General features: G+C 43.6%; 1 protein-coding gene across 1 annotated transcript in view; it reads right to left on the bottom strand.

Moving 5' to 3' along the window:
- TRPC7 (transient receptor potential cation channel subfamily C member 7) overlaps positions 1 to 16,783 on the bottom strand; it is a 148,017-nt gene that overhangs the window by 36,213 nt on the left and 95,021 nt on the right. The window contains exon 5 of the mRNA XM_044227302.1: positions 12,718 to 12,934. Coding sequence (XP_044083237.1) covers positions 12,718 to 12,934 — 217 coding nt within the window. The remainder of the gene's footprint in view (positions 1 to 12,717; positions 12,935 to 16,783) is intronic.

Raw genomic sequence — 16,783 nt, 5'->3', positions numbered from 1 at the left:
TTAAATAAAATAGTAATTTCACCATTTTTATTATAAGGCTGCTGGAAAGTTAGATATGTGGCTTATGTAGATTTGCACTATATTGCTATTCTCTATCCTAATTATTAAAAATGAAATGATTTAGGTTATTAAAACTTAATAACTCTATAGCATTTTTTTCCCAATTTATTTATTTTCATAAAAACAGTATTCATTATTTTTTCACTACACCCAGTGCTCCATGCAAGCTGTGCCCTCTATAATACCCACCACCTGGTACCCCAACCTCCCACCCCCCCGCCACTTCAAACCCCTCAGATTGTTTTTCAGAGTCCATAGTCTCTCATGGTTCATCTCCCCTTCCAATTTACCCAAAAGCACATACCCTCCCCAATGTCCATAACCCCACCCCCTTCTCCCAACCCCCCTCCCCCCAGCAACCCACAGTTTGTTTCGTGAGATTAAGAGTCACTTATGGTTTGTCTCCCTCCCTATCCCATCTTGTTTCATGGATTCTTCTCCTACCCACTTAAGCCCCCATGTTGCATCACCACTTCCTCATATCAGGGAGATCATATGATAATTGTCTTTCTCCGCTTGACTTATTTCGCTAAGCATGATACGCTCTAGTTCCATCCATGTTGTCGCAAATGGCAAGATTTCGTTTCTTTTGATGGCTGCATAGTATTCCATTGTGTATATATACCACATCTTCTTGATCCATTCATCTGTTGATGGACATCTAGGTTCTTTCCATAGTTTGGCTATTGTGGACATTGCTGCTATAAACATTCGGGTGCACGTGCCCCTTTGGATCACTACGTTTGTATCTTTAGGCAGCCTCTATAGCATTTTGAGCCCTTCCTATGTGCTAGGCACTCTTTGGTGTATGTATGTATTAATTCAGCTGAATCTTGGCAGAAAACACAGGAAGTACATCCTATTATCTCAGTTTTATGGCTTTACTGTTTCATTAGGTACAGAGAGCTGGACTGTGCCCAGGCAGAAGGCAGATCTGGAGTTTTGAATCTGGAAGGTCTGCTCCTGAAGTCTGTGCGCTTGACCACTCTTATTATTCTGTCTCTTCAGGAAATACAATTGGATTCAAAGCCAGTGATGTGTAGAAAAAACTTGAATATTTTGTAAACAATAGTAAACAGTTTCTATAGCTACTCAAACCTGGGAAAGTTTTGATGCAGAACCAGCCATGCTGTGCACTACACTTAGCCTGCATACTTAGGAAGTTAATGTAGTAAGAGGTTGGCTAAGTGACTACTCACTCCCCAGAGGTTAACACTGTCTGCCTCTTTTGGCACTTCCTTGGCTCCTGTGCATCAGACATGAGGGCTTGCCTTTCTCCATCCTCTACCTCCTTCACTGGCCCTCCTCATCCTCCTTTGTTACTCATCATCCTCCACCCTCCACCTTCGCCCCCCTATCCCTTAAAAGCTGTTGCTTTCCAAGGCTTTGACCATTCTTGTTTTCCCTTCTGTCCTTGAGTAAGGGTGTCCGCGGTTGCATCTTTGTCTTTCATTTCCTTGCAGATGTCTTGCAGGGAAATAAATTCTGATTTTTCTTAAGTGCTTGGAAACTAAATTTCCACTATACAGAGACTGCTGTAAGAGGATGTCCTGCCAGTGCCAGAAATACAGTATACCCTAAGTTGGCCTCCCCATTCCTCCCTAACTCTTAGTCCCCCCATGGCCCACTACCCGCTGTCTTGCAGTCCTGACTCCTCAGACTGTCCCCATTGGATCACTGCAATTCTGCAGATCCTCCTCTGGTGGGCTCCCAGATCCATCCTGTCCTCTCAGTTTTCACTTCTTTTCTCCTTATTCCTCAAGCACAGGTTGGATCATGGTCACGTCCCCCTGCAGTATACTCCTCAACCCCAAGATAAAGTCCAGACTGCAGAGCTGGGCTGTCACACATTCCTGTGATCTCTGTCTGTGTCTGTATGTCCTGGAGTTCAGCAGAGCAGCTCTCCCCAATAGTACCCCAACAGTTCCACCCCAGCCATTTGCTGGTGCTCTTCCAGACTTCAAACACAAGCACGCTGGCAACTGACCACATTATATAATACAGTAGCCTTTGAGGACTTCGCTGCCTACAAAGCCTGGAGTCGAGGATGATACTAGGAGCAGACAAATGGTCATGGGCAGAGAAGCATGGCTGACTTGGTCACAGGCCCCCATTTGGCCACACTGGATTGTGTCTCCTCTGCCCTGGGACGGTTTGAATCAGAGTTTTCCCTTTATTTGGTGAAAGTGGTTTGTTACATAGGAGGAATTGAAACAAAATGTGTCTCTAAGGAGAAAAGTAATTTGAGAGCGTCTGTTCAGAGGGGTTGTGGCTTTGTTTTTTTGAAATAGCTTCTAAGATTTGCATGTCTGTATCACATCAGAGGCTGCGCAGTAGGAAATATCCCAAAACATTGCAGGTCTGTTTACAAGACACCCCCAGTACCCACCTTGCTTTTTTTTTTTTTTCCTTTGCAAAACACCCTTCTCAAGCTTACCATTTTAAAATTTGTATGGTAATTAAGTGAAGTAATAATTTTCTTAACACTGAAATTACTTTCAATTGTGCCAGTTCGAATAGATATTTTAGGAATGTTTTTAGAAAAACCATTATGGGCTGGAAGAAGTAATGTTTATTGCTCTTGGCTACCCTCAGATTAAAATTCCTGATGTCTCAGTGGAAGTGCTTTCAGCTGGGTACTAGCACAGCTGCAGGCTATCACTTAGGGCTGTCACTGGCCTGAATTCAGGAAGCCCTGGGTTCAGGTTCTAGCTTTGGCCAGTTCCTGGGTGTGTGACTTTAAAAAAATCCCTTGATTTTCTTGGAGTTTTGGGGTTATTTCAAGTACCAAAATCTCTATGAATCTGAAATGCAAATTGTTTATAGAAAACTGACTTTTTTGACCAGGGTAAGTAGCTCCTCATTGGGCATTGCAAATCATTTCCTCCATAGCCAAATGCCCTTGTCAGTTTTAGTAGATTTAAATATTAACTCAACCAAGCTAATTTAAATTATTCTAAGGCCGTGAGTAAAAGTAGCATGGGCCCAAGGGTTTGAACAGCAGGAATGCTTAATGAAAAAAGAAACGTGAAATTAAGTACTTTAGTGAGTGAAATTAGGCCCCTTGCTTCCAACGGGGTGAGGATGGTTCAGCCTTTTCTATCCATGCTGAATATGATGGTCTCTTGCCTCCAGCTTGTCAGTCAGAGGAGTGTTTAGAGCCCAGGGACTCAGGTGTAAGGATGCTTGGCACTGGAGCCTCTTTCAGGCAAAATCCCCTTCACTCTGGGATGCCCTGGAGTCCAGAGGACAAGGTCACTGATAATTAGTGAGGGTGGCTGACAGTGGAATGGGCTGGGAAGCCTTGGGGGAAAGGAGTAGCTTCTTTTGGGCAGGTTCTGAATAAGGGCTGCTGAGATGAAGTTTGTCAGCTCAAAAGGTGGCTCACGCCCATCCCAGCTTCAGATGCTGTTCTGCAGGGATCTCCCGTCAGAATCCTGTGAGCCTTAACTATGCACATTCTGTAAGTGGTCCTGACCCCAGGGCATCCTCTGCTCTGTCCCCGGGTCCTCAGCAGAGCAGACGTCAGAGACCACCTCCTGGGAGGCCTGTGGGTCCTTTCAGGTCAGCCTCTCATTATTGGGCCAAAAGGAGGTGTTCTGTGAACTTACAGGAGGGAGAATATGCCCTCAAGCTGTGAAATCCAAATATTGTCTCAGTGGCAGGTCCTTTGTGACCATTCTGGGCCTCATACATATTTGGGATTCAGTTGTTTTCCAGGCAGGAAAATGATATTAATAGATTAAAGCATTTCTGAACAAAGCTCTCCCTCTTTCTCTTCTTTCATTTTAGTACTTAGCAAGGCATTGTGCTGAGCACTCGAGCAACAGCAAACCTTTCTCATGGTCTGATAGCTGGTTAAACTGTAATCAGCTCCGCCTTGCAGGTGAAAAAGCTTGTGTACCAAGATGGCAAGTACGTTGTTCAAAGGCACACAGGCACTGCAGGGCCCTTGCTCTCCACTGGACTGTCACCTACCATGCCCTCTGCTGGGCACAAGCTTACTCTTCCTGGCTGGGAAATCATCCACCCACTTAATAGACACTGTTGAGTGCTGACCCAGAGCCAGCCACCGTTCTGGGGACACCACGACCAAGACCAGTCTATCTCTGGAGACAGATGCATCACAAGCCATCATGAATGTTTCTGGGTGACAGATGCTGTAATGAAAATGGCTGGGGATTGTTTGTGGAGAGGCAGCGATCAGAGGAGTCAGTGTTATAATCATGAGCGTCAGCAGAGTTCCTGGAACCACTTGTATTTGTTCACTGACGGAGTGAATTCTTAGAGGAGGGGACACTTGGTGTGAGGTAGCAGGGGCTAGCCAGGGGACGGAGGGGCTGGCCAAGTGTTCCAGATAGTGGCTGTGGAAGTGTGGGAGGATGGGCTCTTCCAGGGGACTTGAAGAGGTTGAGTGTGGCTCAAGATTCAGGGCGTGGGCCTGAAGATTGGTAGCAGAGAAGGTTAGTGAAGGCCCAGTAGACCCTCAGTAGCTTTCCTACAGGCCATGAGGGGGAGACTGGGCTTCACTTGGAGCAGCTGGACAGTCCCTAAAGGTGATAAGCAGAGCAGATGCCTAGTCTCACTTGTAGGGAGAAACTTTGGAAAGTTGACTGGAATCGTCTGCTTGAAAATGGATCTGACTAAGTGAGGAAATAATCAAAAGAATGAATTAGGTGAGGAACCCAGCCCATAGGCTTTTATAAGTTCAGTCTTCCCAAACTTCACTGTGTGATCCTGGAGCTAAGACTTAGCACCTCCCTTGAAGAATTTATAACCCTGGGTGGGTTGGGTGAGGGAGACCTTGAGCCTCACATTTTACACATGTAAAAACTGAAACTCAGGCAGGCAGGGCCACTGAGGGACCCAGGACTGGGTTTCCTGACACCCAGTCACAAGTTCTCTGTAGCCTTTTAAGTGTATTTTCCTATTCCCTGGGCATTCACATCTCCACTCCACTGGCAATACCGGGAAGTCTGTTTAAGAAAACACTGCGGCGTTCTAAGAGTGGTACAGAATGTGTCTTCAGATGTGAGTCTATTCCTAGATGGAGAAATGGCATGCATTGTGCAGAGACTTCCCGCCCTCCAAGCCTGATGGCTTTCTGGGAACTACTCATGTTACATCATCCTCTGATGAGTGTCTCTGGGGCCACAGTCTCCCTATTATAAGCTCTTACAACTACCCCAGAGTTGCTGCTGATATAGGCAAGAAAGAGGTTCCTGTGGTATGAACTGATCCTGGAGGTTCTCTAGGCTGCAAGGAGTGATGGTCCCTGGTTTCCAGAGTCCTCCCGATGCAGCTCATTTGACAGCACTTACAGAGCGTAACAAATCTACTAGCAAATTTATCCCTCCTTCCTCTTGTACTCTTCTTCTTTTCCTTTCCTTAATACTGTGTCCTGGCTTTTCTTCTGTCTCTGGGTGTGTCTTCTCAACCTCCTTGTGCCCTGCTACCCCCATCCTTGAATCTCTTGGATTGACAATCTAGGATTTTCCATAAATCCTATAGGTAATCAATTAAAGCATTTTGAGTAAAGGAAGAATGTATTTCTAAGTGAGTTTGACCTTTACACAGAACTGTACAGTAGAAGAGAAACAACCTACATGCCTAGTATGAGGAGAGGCTCGGGGAAATAAGTTAGAGTATTGTCACACGGTGTGGCTGTTGGAAGTGGTCATTGGGAAAACCACATGGCCAGATGGAGAGAGGGATAACAAAATATGAAGAGTCAACTACAAATTTATATGATTACAGAAATGTTAATATTAATAGAGACAGGAAGTAACAAAAGAAAGCACCTAGTTTGCTTAGCCGTGTTAACTGTTAGGAAGAAAAGGAGCCTGGGGAATAGGACAGTCAGGGTGGAGGAACTTGTGGCTTTAAATAGGTTGGTTTAAAAAGATCTCACTTTGAAGATTTTTTGAGCAGGGACATGAGGAGGTGAGGATATGAGCCATGCGCTGTGGGAAGAACACTCAGGCAGAGGGGACAGCCCCCGCAGAGGCTCTGAGGTAGAAACAGTGTGCAGCAAGGAAGCCAGTGGGCTGTGAGGTGGGAAGTGGCGGGACTTGAAGTCACAGAGATGGCGTGGAGAGGTGGAGGGCATTTTAGGCCATTATAAGGGCATCGGTGTCACTCTGAGAGAGATGGGAAGCCACAAAAGAGTTTTGAGGCAAAGAGGGACAAAACCTGATTGAATTTTTAAATGGATCACTCTAGCTCCTGGCCTGAAAATGTACTGAGGCCTGGTGGTGGGAAAGACAGAAGCAGGCCACCCAGAGAAGGCCATTCACCTTTTTGTGGCCAAGGTCTTCATCCATGAAGAGAGCAGGTTGGACGTGCAAGGGTCCTGAGGTTCTTTTCAGCCCTAGGGCAGCTTCTGGTAGAGAGGGAGTAGTAGTGTTCTTATAATCAATCTGTCTATAGTCCCTCATTTATGAGTATGATACATTCTGGGAGAAGAGATCGTGCTACTCTGTATCCAGCTGATCAGGGTCTGCCTGGCAGAGTAGAATTTGAAAATTCTGTCAGTAGGGGCCTCATGCCACTTAAAGCCCCTCCATGTCTGAGCAGAGGGTAAATCAGACTGTAGACTACAGGGCATGCCAGTAGTGCACACAGTGTTCGAGAGCTTTCTCTCAAAGATTAGTATTACCCTGTAGTAAGTAAAGAGCTCCAGAATGTGTTCAGGGATAAGATAATGTTAATTGTATTTTACAGCTGCTTCCCCAGTATCTGGCACAGTGCCTGATGTTTAGTATAATGCCTAATAACTAGAAAATATATGTTGAGAAAAGAATTGAGAGAGTAAAAGAAATATCCAAAAACTTCCATGTTGCTCCCCCACTGTATCTGGCAAGCCCCCTGCTCTGTGGCCTCCCCTCCAGCTTTCCTCCCGGTACAGTGGGTGAGAGTCCACAGTCCTGCTAAGTCCAGGTCCTCCACCAGTGTCCTGGATCTCATCCCCTGTGGCTACTCAGGAACTTAGCTTCCAGATTCAGTGGTGAGGTCTTAGGCCTCATGTTAGCTGATCTGTCAGCATTCGTTGGAAGTCGTCACTCCCTGGTTCTTGACACAGTTACTTTGATTGCCTTCAACACCACTCTCCTGGCTCTTCTCTTACCTAATCTTCACTGGAGACTTCTCATCTTTCCGTCCTTAAGTATCCTTGTGCTTCAGGACTTGGTCCTCAGTTTGTCTGACCATATTCGCAGTTGGGGTGATTGCACACTTAATTGACGTTAAGTATGCTGTCATTCTCATACTTGTCTTCAGCCCCAGCCTCTCCTTATGTGCTTACGGACTTCAGACATGCATATCCAAGTGCTGCTTGACATTTCCACTTGGACATCTAATAGGTGTCAAACAGAACTCTTGATTTCCTTCTCTCCTTCCTCTCTGAACTGCTCCTCCCCTGGTCTTTTCTGTTGCTGTGAAAGACGCTAGCATACCATCACTTGAGCTAAAACACATGGAATTTTCCTTGACTGCTCTCTCTCTCTCACACCCTACACCAAGTCTGACAGTAAATATTATTGATTTTACAGAATGTAAATCACGATGTACCACCTCCTCAAAACAAACCATTTCCTATCTACATTAGTGTAGTGGCCTCCTGACTGCTCTCCTTGTTCTTGTTCCTGACTTCTCTGTCTTGTTCCTGACTTCTCTGTCTTGTACATAGCAGCCAGCAAGTCATTAACAACTTCAGTCACTTCTGTGCTCAGAACCTTCCAGTGGTTTCTTATCACAGTCAGAATAAAATGAAAATTGTGTACCATGGCCTGAAAGGACTTGTGTGATCCAGCTCTGCCTGTCCCTCTGAGTTCATCTCTGTTCTCTCTTCCTCTTTCACTACACTTCAGCCTCACCAGTTTCCCTGAATCCAAGCCTTTAACACATACTGATCCTTCTGTCTGGAATGCTTTTCACCCAGATGTATACAAAGCTTTCTTCCTCTCTTCTTTTAGGTCTCTGATCAGATTTCATCTTGTCAGAGTAGGGAGATGGGAATGCATGTTCCTACTGCTGAGCTCTTTTGAGAAGGTAAACTTTGAACAGAGACCTGAAGGAAGAGAGAAAGCAAGCTACACAGGTCATTATCCAACCAGTCTCTTCAATCAGAGAAATGGAGTACTGACTAGAAATTTGGGGGTATGAAAAAAATCATTAACTTTCTTTTACATTTGTGGTTCGGTTTTAGAAAAGAAGTTCTGGTTTCTATTACCAGCCATGATGGGTAATAAACTGAAAAAGAGAAAAAGAAAAAAAGAAACCATCCGCAGGCACTGAAAACAGATATTCCTTCAGCAAGGTACGCCGCTTGAACATCAGGTCTTTCTTTATGGAGACACATTCCAGTCTGTAGTGCATGGAGTGGAATACCAGAAGCATGAAAGGCAGTCCCATAGAGTTAAAGAGACAGAGACTGGGGGCGCCTGGGTACCTCAGTGGGTTAAGCCTTTGCCTTTGGCTCAGGCCATGATCTCAGGGTCCTGCGATGGAGCCCTGCACCGGGCTTTCTGCTCAGCAGGGAACCTGCTCCCTGCCTCCCACCCCCACCTGCCTCTCTGCCCACTTATGATCTCTATCTGTCAAATAAATAAAATCTTAAAAAAAAAAAAAGACAAAGACTAGAGTTCAGGAAGGCAGAGGTGATCAGATGTTATGTGGCTGAGTTTCAGAGAGAAGGATACTGTGCAAACCAAAAACAGAACCACAAATGAAGTCCAGAAAATTATGTATGGGTCTTTTTGGATATTTCCCAAACACTAAGTTATAAGTACCTAGAGTAAAACTCCACAAACAGTAGCCAGAGAGCCCCAAGCTGAATATTCTCAGAGCTTACCCACAGTGGAGAGATTTGAGCTCACACCATCCAGAATTGAAATTCTTTGTTGATTATCCAGGGAATGTAGTAGAGACCACAGATGTGTGTCTTTGTAGCACAAGAATAACCAATCTTTATGGTTAAATTTCTCCAGATTCACTCTAAGAAATTTGAAAAGTCCTGAGCTGGGTCACCTCGGTGGCTCAGTTGGTTAAGCATCTGCCTTCTGCTCAGGTCATGATCTCAGGGTCCTGGGATCGAGCTGCTGAGCATGGGGCTCCCTGCTCAGCAGAGAGCCTACTTATCCCTCTCCCACTGCTCCTGCTTGTGTTCCCTCTCTCGCTGTCTCTCTCTCTTTCTCTGTCAGACAAATAAATAAAATCTTAAAAAAAAAAAAAAAATAGCCCTGAAATCATCTGCGGGTAATTTAACAGCTTGTCAGAGTAAAGCCAAATGCTCTTCCAAGGAATACAACAAAGTCTGGATGTTCAACAATATAATCTAGCAAGTGCCTGCCATTCAGTCAGAAATGACTAACCCACCGAGACACATGTGTACCATGTCAGGAGAGAGATTGGGTAGAAGAAAGTAACCCAGAAGTGACAGAGATGATGGAATTAGGAGTTAAGGATTTTATAACAGTTACTGTAAGTATGCACCATATGTTTATGGATTTAAAGGAAAATGCAAGCTTCATGAAGAAGGAAATGAAAGATAAAAAGAGGGCCAAATGGAATTTTAAGCATTGAAAAATATAATATCTGAAAGGAAAAATTCACTGGTTAGGGATTAAAATCGCAGACAATCCAGAAAAATTCTCCATGAACCTGAAGCACAGAGAGAAAAAAACATTGGAAAAAAGAAAAATAATTTATCTTTTAGTGATACACATAAAAATGTTTATGGGTGAGGGGCGCCTGGGTGGCTCGGTGGGTTAAGCCTCTGCCTTTGGCTCAGGTCATGATCCCAGGGTGCTGGGATGGAGCCCTGCATCGGGCTCTCTGCTCAGTGGGGAGCCTGCTTCCCCTTCTCTCTCTACCTGCCTCTCTGCCTACTTGTGATCTCTGTCTGCCAAATAAATAAATAAAATCTTTAAAAAAAAAGTTTATGGGTGAAATATGATATCTGAGATTAGGTTTAGAATGCTACATGTTGGGGGAAGGGAACCGGGGAAGCCATAGATGACACAAAAATTAGCCATGTCTTGCTAATTTTTGAGCATGAGAGATTGGTTCATGGGGTTTATTGTACTCTTATCTTCATTTTTGCATATTTCTTGAAATGATTCATAATAAAACGCTTGAAAATTTACCTAAATAAGAAAAAGTAATTAGAATCTTTCTTCCATCCGAAATATACCAGGAAATAGGTCATTGAGAAACCTTCCCTCCTCCCTGCTTTTCATGTAAGGGTCTTAAAAACTCAGCTGTGTTTTGATGGGCGGGAACTGGGACCAGGCTATAGACATTGGGTCCTCTGCAGCTGGAGAGAAATGTTTCCTCCTGGAACAGTGCCCTGACATCCAGGAAGAGAAATAGGGGTCAAGAGGAAGTCTGCTTCAGTAAGAGCCATGGACATGGCATAGCTCTCTCACTCAGGGCAAGTGTGGTTGCACTCACCACAGTCTCCTCCTTGGGGGCTGGGTGGGGAAATGCGGTGGGTGAGTGATGGGGCCATAAATATTCTTTTTTTTTTTTTTTAAAGATTTTATTTATTTATTTGTCAGAGACAGAGGGAGAGAAAGCGAGCGAGCACAGGCAGACAAAGAGGAGGGAGAGGCAGAGGGAGAAGCAGACTCCCTGCTGAGCAAGGAGCCCGATGTGGGACGATCCCAGGACCCTGGGATCATGACCTGAGCCGAAGGCAGCTGCTTAACCAACTAAGCCACCCATGCATCCCGGGGCCATAAATATTCTTACGTTTTTATCCATAAGCCTAATGTGTGAGTTATGGGTGTTCTGTTCTGTTTTGTTTTGTTTTAATCTGTGTCGTAGTCAGTTTGGGCTGCTCTAATAAAATACCACAGGCTGAGTGGCTTGTAGACAAGAGAAATTTATTTCTCACGGTTTTGGAGGTTGGAGGTCTGACATGAGGATGCCAGCATATTTGGGTTCTGGTGAGAGCCCTCTTGTGGGTTACAGACTGCTTGTTGTACCCTCACATGGCCAAGAGAAAGAGAGAGAGAGAGCGCGCGTGCGTTCATGCATGAGTTCTCCCCAAGGCTCTTCTATAAGGGCATGTATCCCGTTCATGAGCATTCTGTCCTCATGACCCCATAGGACCTACCTCCTAATACTGTCACATCGGGGTTAGCGTTTTCACATATGGATTTGGGGCTGTAGAAACTTTCCATCCCCTGCAGTGTTAGGATTAGGATAGATCCTGAACTGTGAAAGGCCACCAGAAGTCACTCCGCCACAGGCTTTAATGTCTCCTTATAACTTTAGTGCCAGTGACTCTCCTAAGTGAGCCTCTGGTCAGAGACTGGCTGGTTGATGAAAAGCCTGTGGGAAGCATGCTCTCCTGCTTCTTTCCTTTGGATCAAACCACTCTTCTCATCTCCCTCTTCCTATTTAGAGACCCACCTCAGAAACCATAGGCCCCCTTGTTGTCAGCTTGGGCATCTAGGATGTTCTCACATGGTTCAACCATTGTGGCTCTCTTAGGCTCTCTCATGTAACTGCAGTGGGCCATGTGTTGGGCCATTTTCAAGTACTTGTTCTTTTGTGATTTTGTTGCTTGAAGGCACAGACACTGTGACCCTGTGTACATTTTGACTCAGTGCTCAGTGTTTATTAACATAAACCTAGTGAAAATTATACCATTATTGAATTTTTGTGAAGAAAGCAAAATCTGGGGTACGTACCATTAGGGCAGTTTAATTAGTAGAGTACATCTTGATACTCCAGAGATAACATTTTTCAGTTCTCTTTTCAGTTTTGTTTTGTTTAAAACATTCTCATCACATTCATATCTTTTTGGTGTACATACTATAATCTATTGATCAGGTTTTAGTTATGTGCAGTGTCACCAATGTTAACTTACACAGTTTTTCATTTTTTTTTCCCACCAAGTCTGATTTTTTCCCTACCAAATAGTTTTGCAGGTTTTAGTTTTAGAAAAGCCTGTATCCCATTTTGCCTGTACAGTTTTAGCTTTTACCATTTTAGTTTGTCTTGTTTGTTCCTCTTCATAATAGTTCTTATAAAGTGGATAAAAGAGAGATGTTCTTTCTTAGCTAGACAGTGGGGAAATTGGGAAAACTTCCTTGGCACTTCTAGTGGCAGACCTTCGCAGCACAGAGCATTACCACAAAAAGGAATGTCACAGCTTCATGGTGTTCATTAACACAAATAATGAGAAAGTGTAGCTCCCCTAGCTTCTTAGATTTCTGTTTATTATCTACATTCTACTGTACATTAGTATTCAGTGATAAAAAATATCATTTAAAATATGCAATTTTATACTCTTTTCTGGAAGCAGACCTTGATTTCCTAAGGCCTCTGCTGGACTGTAGTTAAATGATCAAAATATGTTTTCCCATGCAAGGCTGCCTTACAAACATTTTTCAGTACATGTATAATGAAAAGCACATAGCAAATTTCCTCCAAACATCTCCTTCCAATATTGGGATTCCTGTTAAAGGCTCGTGCATCTGATACACCAGCATATACAGAAGCTGACTCTGCCTTCTCTGTTGGTCATCCGCTCACCATTTTGACTGCCAGAGTGCACTCGAGAGGAGATGGAGAGGTTCAGAAGTCAGAGTTTAATTATGTCCTATTATTAGTAGGGGAGGAGAGAATAAAGGACAGAGTGCTTACCTAAGACCCACTTCATGATGAGCATTTCTGTCCAGGAGAATTGTGTGGTTTTCACTCTGAAGATCTGTTTCGGGTGGTCTGTGAAGGTTTCGTTGGGCAGGTTTTTAACGCCTTCAAAGCGGTCTGATGCATTCACAACTAGCAATCCCAAAAAGATTGTAAAAGAAACTGCATGGGCAACAAATTTCATGAAGGGGCTCCTCAGGGTTCTTCCTAGCTGGAAACAAAATATGTAGAAGACATATTAAACTGGCATCTGTAGGTGGGGACAGGTCTCTCTTTAAAATGCTTTGCCAAAGTTTGACGAGAGAATCCTCCATCACGGACAGAAGCTGCTAACTGAACTCAGACAACCTGTTCTCTTGCCCTTTCATTTGAGTGGCTCCTTAACCAGATACATCTCCTGTTGAATTCAGTTATTCCCATTTAGGAATTTCGTGGGAGTGGTATAAACAAGAGTAGAATACACTGATGTATTACCGTGCTTTGACCTGCACAACTTTTCCCAGCCATGTGATAAGTGTCTTAGGCCATTCACATCTGGAAAAAGAATAGTCTCAGTAGAGTTCAGAATTAAAAAAAAATATGTTGACTATGCTCTATTGCTCTTTGGTCCATTTTTCTGAGTTTTGTTTTTTCTATGATGTGTTTTCACTATTTCTTATATGTTGGTAAATTAAAGCTTTACAGTTCCCTCTGCTTTAGCCATATTCCAAGAAATTTTGACAGGTGATATGTTCAATGATATTCAGTTATCAATATTTTACAGTTTCCCTTTGGATTTCATTTTTAAATCACAGGTTAATGTCCAGATGTAGAGGACTTTTTCCTCATATTTTGAAAAATTCCTTTTTCATTGCTGCATGTGTGTATATCATAGCCTCTTTGATACTACTCTAAAACTTACTGAGGTTTCCCTTGTGGCTCTGGTGCATAATTGAGTTGTGTGGTTGTTCTATGTGAGCCTGAAATGATCCAGAAGATGCTCCATTAGGGAGCAAGTATTGGCCATATCTTCTTTGGCCCTGGTGTGCCATCCCAAGACTACCTTGGTCTTTGAGGACTAAACTGTGGGCCATCCAGTGAGTCTTTTGACCCCTGCTAATGAGCTCATATGAGTCCCTTCTAGGACACAGCTATCACTTGCACCTAGGCACCAAATCCTACCCCTCACCCTGGTACACTAATCAGAAGAGAGCAAAGAGGGAAACCTTTTCTGAAGCCCAGAAAATGTCCTTCTCTAGAGCAGATGTTCACCTGTAGCTACTGTCTGGTTAATTGATGTTTACATTTGGCCTCATTCAGGAGTCCTAGAGTGAAATATCATCTGGGAGATAGAGTATTGGTTCAGTAGGTGATCAATTTACAGGGATTTTTGCAGGTAAAAGTTCCCTAATTATGACTGTATTCAATGTAATATTTATAAGTCCAATGGCTTGATAATGTTCTTTGAATATGCTTCAGCATGGTAATCATCCACTTTAATTATACTGATTGTTAGTGTAACATGGTTTATTATGATTCTGATACTGTAGAACCTATTGAAATTAAAAAAGTGATATATATATATATATATATATATATATATACATATATATATTTTTAAAAAACCGAATATCTCAGGTCTAGACATTAGGAATCCCTACTATGCTGGAAAAGACTTATTTCAGTTCATTTGCATTGTTAGATGCCATATGACACTAAAGCTAGTGCCCAAAAACCTGAAATTCTAGTTACCTAAAACCATGGAGCCTACAGACATTTTATAAATGGCCCTTCTTTGTGATGTTTGACTTCATTATCTACAAAATTGGATCATAGATTAATTCTGGCCATAGGTAGATACATTAAATTCAGAATGCACAGGTCAAATGTAAGGACAAATAAAACATCTCACATAAATTAAGTAAGAAAACTGAATTCAACCATGTATCATTTTGATTTATATATCAAACTGTTTGAATTTTTCAACATTTTAGATGACTGCGTTTGAATCTTGAAGCCCCATTTCCCAGCCAGGTTGCTGCTGTACCTAGGAGACATCCTGAAATAGTCCCTGCTTCCTGTCTTGTCACCGTGTCCTAGTTGGGGTAGTGGTGAGAGGCGAGGGAAGGTGGAACTGACCATGGGTTGGGGAGTCGGGAAGGCTGAGCAGAAGAAAAGGAATGTCAGATCTTGTGTTTCCCAGCAGAGTCCCACAATTGTCAGAAAAAGCTGGGGACCATGGAGATGGACCCAAATCTAAAGGGACTGGTGGCCAGGTTTCCTGTCCTTTATCAGTGGGCTCTACGTGGTATCTTCTGATGACAACTGGGTGAGGATACGGGGACACTGCTCCTCCTCCTCACCCACAGGAGGCTCCTGATGCAGGAGGCTGCACGCAGTTGAACCTGAGCTGGCCTTGGGATTCCCCAGAAGATGTGGTTTGAGGCATTTACTGTTCTCTTTGTTACTTCCTTCAAGTTGTTAATGTCTGGCAGAAGTGGAGTCTGTAAAAATTACTGTAACGACTGCAAATGTACCACAAAACCCTGATAAGGCCCTATGGTCCTGTGGAAAGTGACCCTGGGTTCAGTTCCCACTTGATCTGGGCCATAGGGAGGAAAGCGAGGTTAGGTAGTAGTACACCTTTCTTCCTCTTCTTCTGGGCTTGAAGACTCCTTTGTTTTTTTTTTTTTAATCATTATTTTTTATTATGTTAGGTTAGTCACCATGCAGTATGTCATTAGTTTTTGATGTAGTGTTCCAAGACTTCTTTTTAATTGGTCAAACTTGGACAAAGTTCATTTGAGATCAAATCATTTCAATGGATTTCTTTCTTTTATTTTCCTTTTTTTTGGGGGGGGGTTGATATTTCCTTTTTGTCTCACAAAAATAATTTTTGAAACAAATTACACCTGGGGAAAACTTCCTTCTTTTACAAGGCTACCAGGTAAGCTAAAAGAAAGGAGAAAAGTCAGCCAATATATGCCAGCAGCTCTTAGCTGGGGAATCATTAAAGCTGGGTCAAGGAATAACGTTCAGTGTAAAAAAAGACAGTAGAGCTTAGTGAGATGTAGACCTTGGCCTGCTCTGCTTTTTGCTCATGAGTGCAAAACTGATGAGTCTGGACAATGGGCTAAAGCACTTCTGTCATTCCTTGGACCATATGAGCAGAGAACTGGTTATCTAGAAATGCAGGCTTGTAGTACCTCAGTGTCTAGCTCACCCCAAACCTCCTGGGAAATATGTGAATATGAGAGCAACTAAGTAGTTCTCTTGAATTAGCTGCAAACAAATAGATCAGAGGTGACCTTACACTGGTTAGCACACCTCTGTGTTCCCTGCTGCTGGGCTCTTAGCCCTTACCACAAGTGTAAGCTTCTAAGTGGAGACCTGGTGGCTGCATGCCTGCGAGGTAGGTCGTTATCTGCAGGAGAGCACCCAGAGAGTATTTCCACCCTGTCTCCGCAGTCTCTTATCCCTAGATGCCACCCTCACTTGCCACCAGGTGCCAGTGGCCTCGAGGAAGGGCTCAGTGTAGAAGTTGGAAAGTGGAACGGAGGCAAACTTTGGATCAGGTGCTCCAAGAAAAAAACATGCACATCATCAAGGCCAGAGTGGTTCTTAAATGTTAGAGATCCTGGTTAAATTAGGGGTAGGTTTCACTGTATGCTTCCTGTAAAATTCTTACTCGAAATGTCTAATGCAGGGCTCAGCGATATTCCTTTCTTTGGGTAAGGCAGGAGGATGTTCCTTGGGTGTCTCTAATCTGGGCGTTCTCACATTGCCATGGGAATCCATCCTTTGTCCCATGGGCTGAAGAGGTGCTAAGTGATAGTGAACACTTGAAGGTAGGGTTTCTCAGAAGAGAATACAGTTTGTCAGTCTTGTTTTCGACTCCTCCTTTCTGGAAAAGTCCTGCCACCTCTAAATTTCTGAACCAAGTCCTTTGCAAAGTGAAATAGTCAGCAGTTAAGATGCTTAGATTCAGCATTGAGGGTTATAATGCTGCTGATGGATTAGAAAGGGTAGAAGAGCAGGTGTGCATGCATGCATGTGTATGTATGCGTGTGCACATGCACAC

Source organism: Neovison vison, chromosome 1 (assembly GCF_020171115.1).
Source record: "Neovison vison isolate M4711 chromosome 1, ASM_NN_V1, whole genome shotgun sequence".
Taxonomy (NCBI): Eukaryota; Metazoa; Chordata; class Mammalia; order Carnivora; family Mustelidae; genus Neogale; species Neogale vison.
Note: the sequence above shows the minus strand (reverse complement) of the source record. Positions and strands in the feature narration are given on the sequence as shown.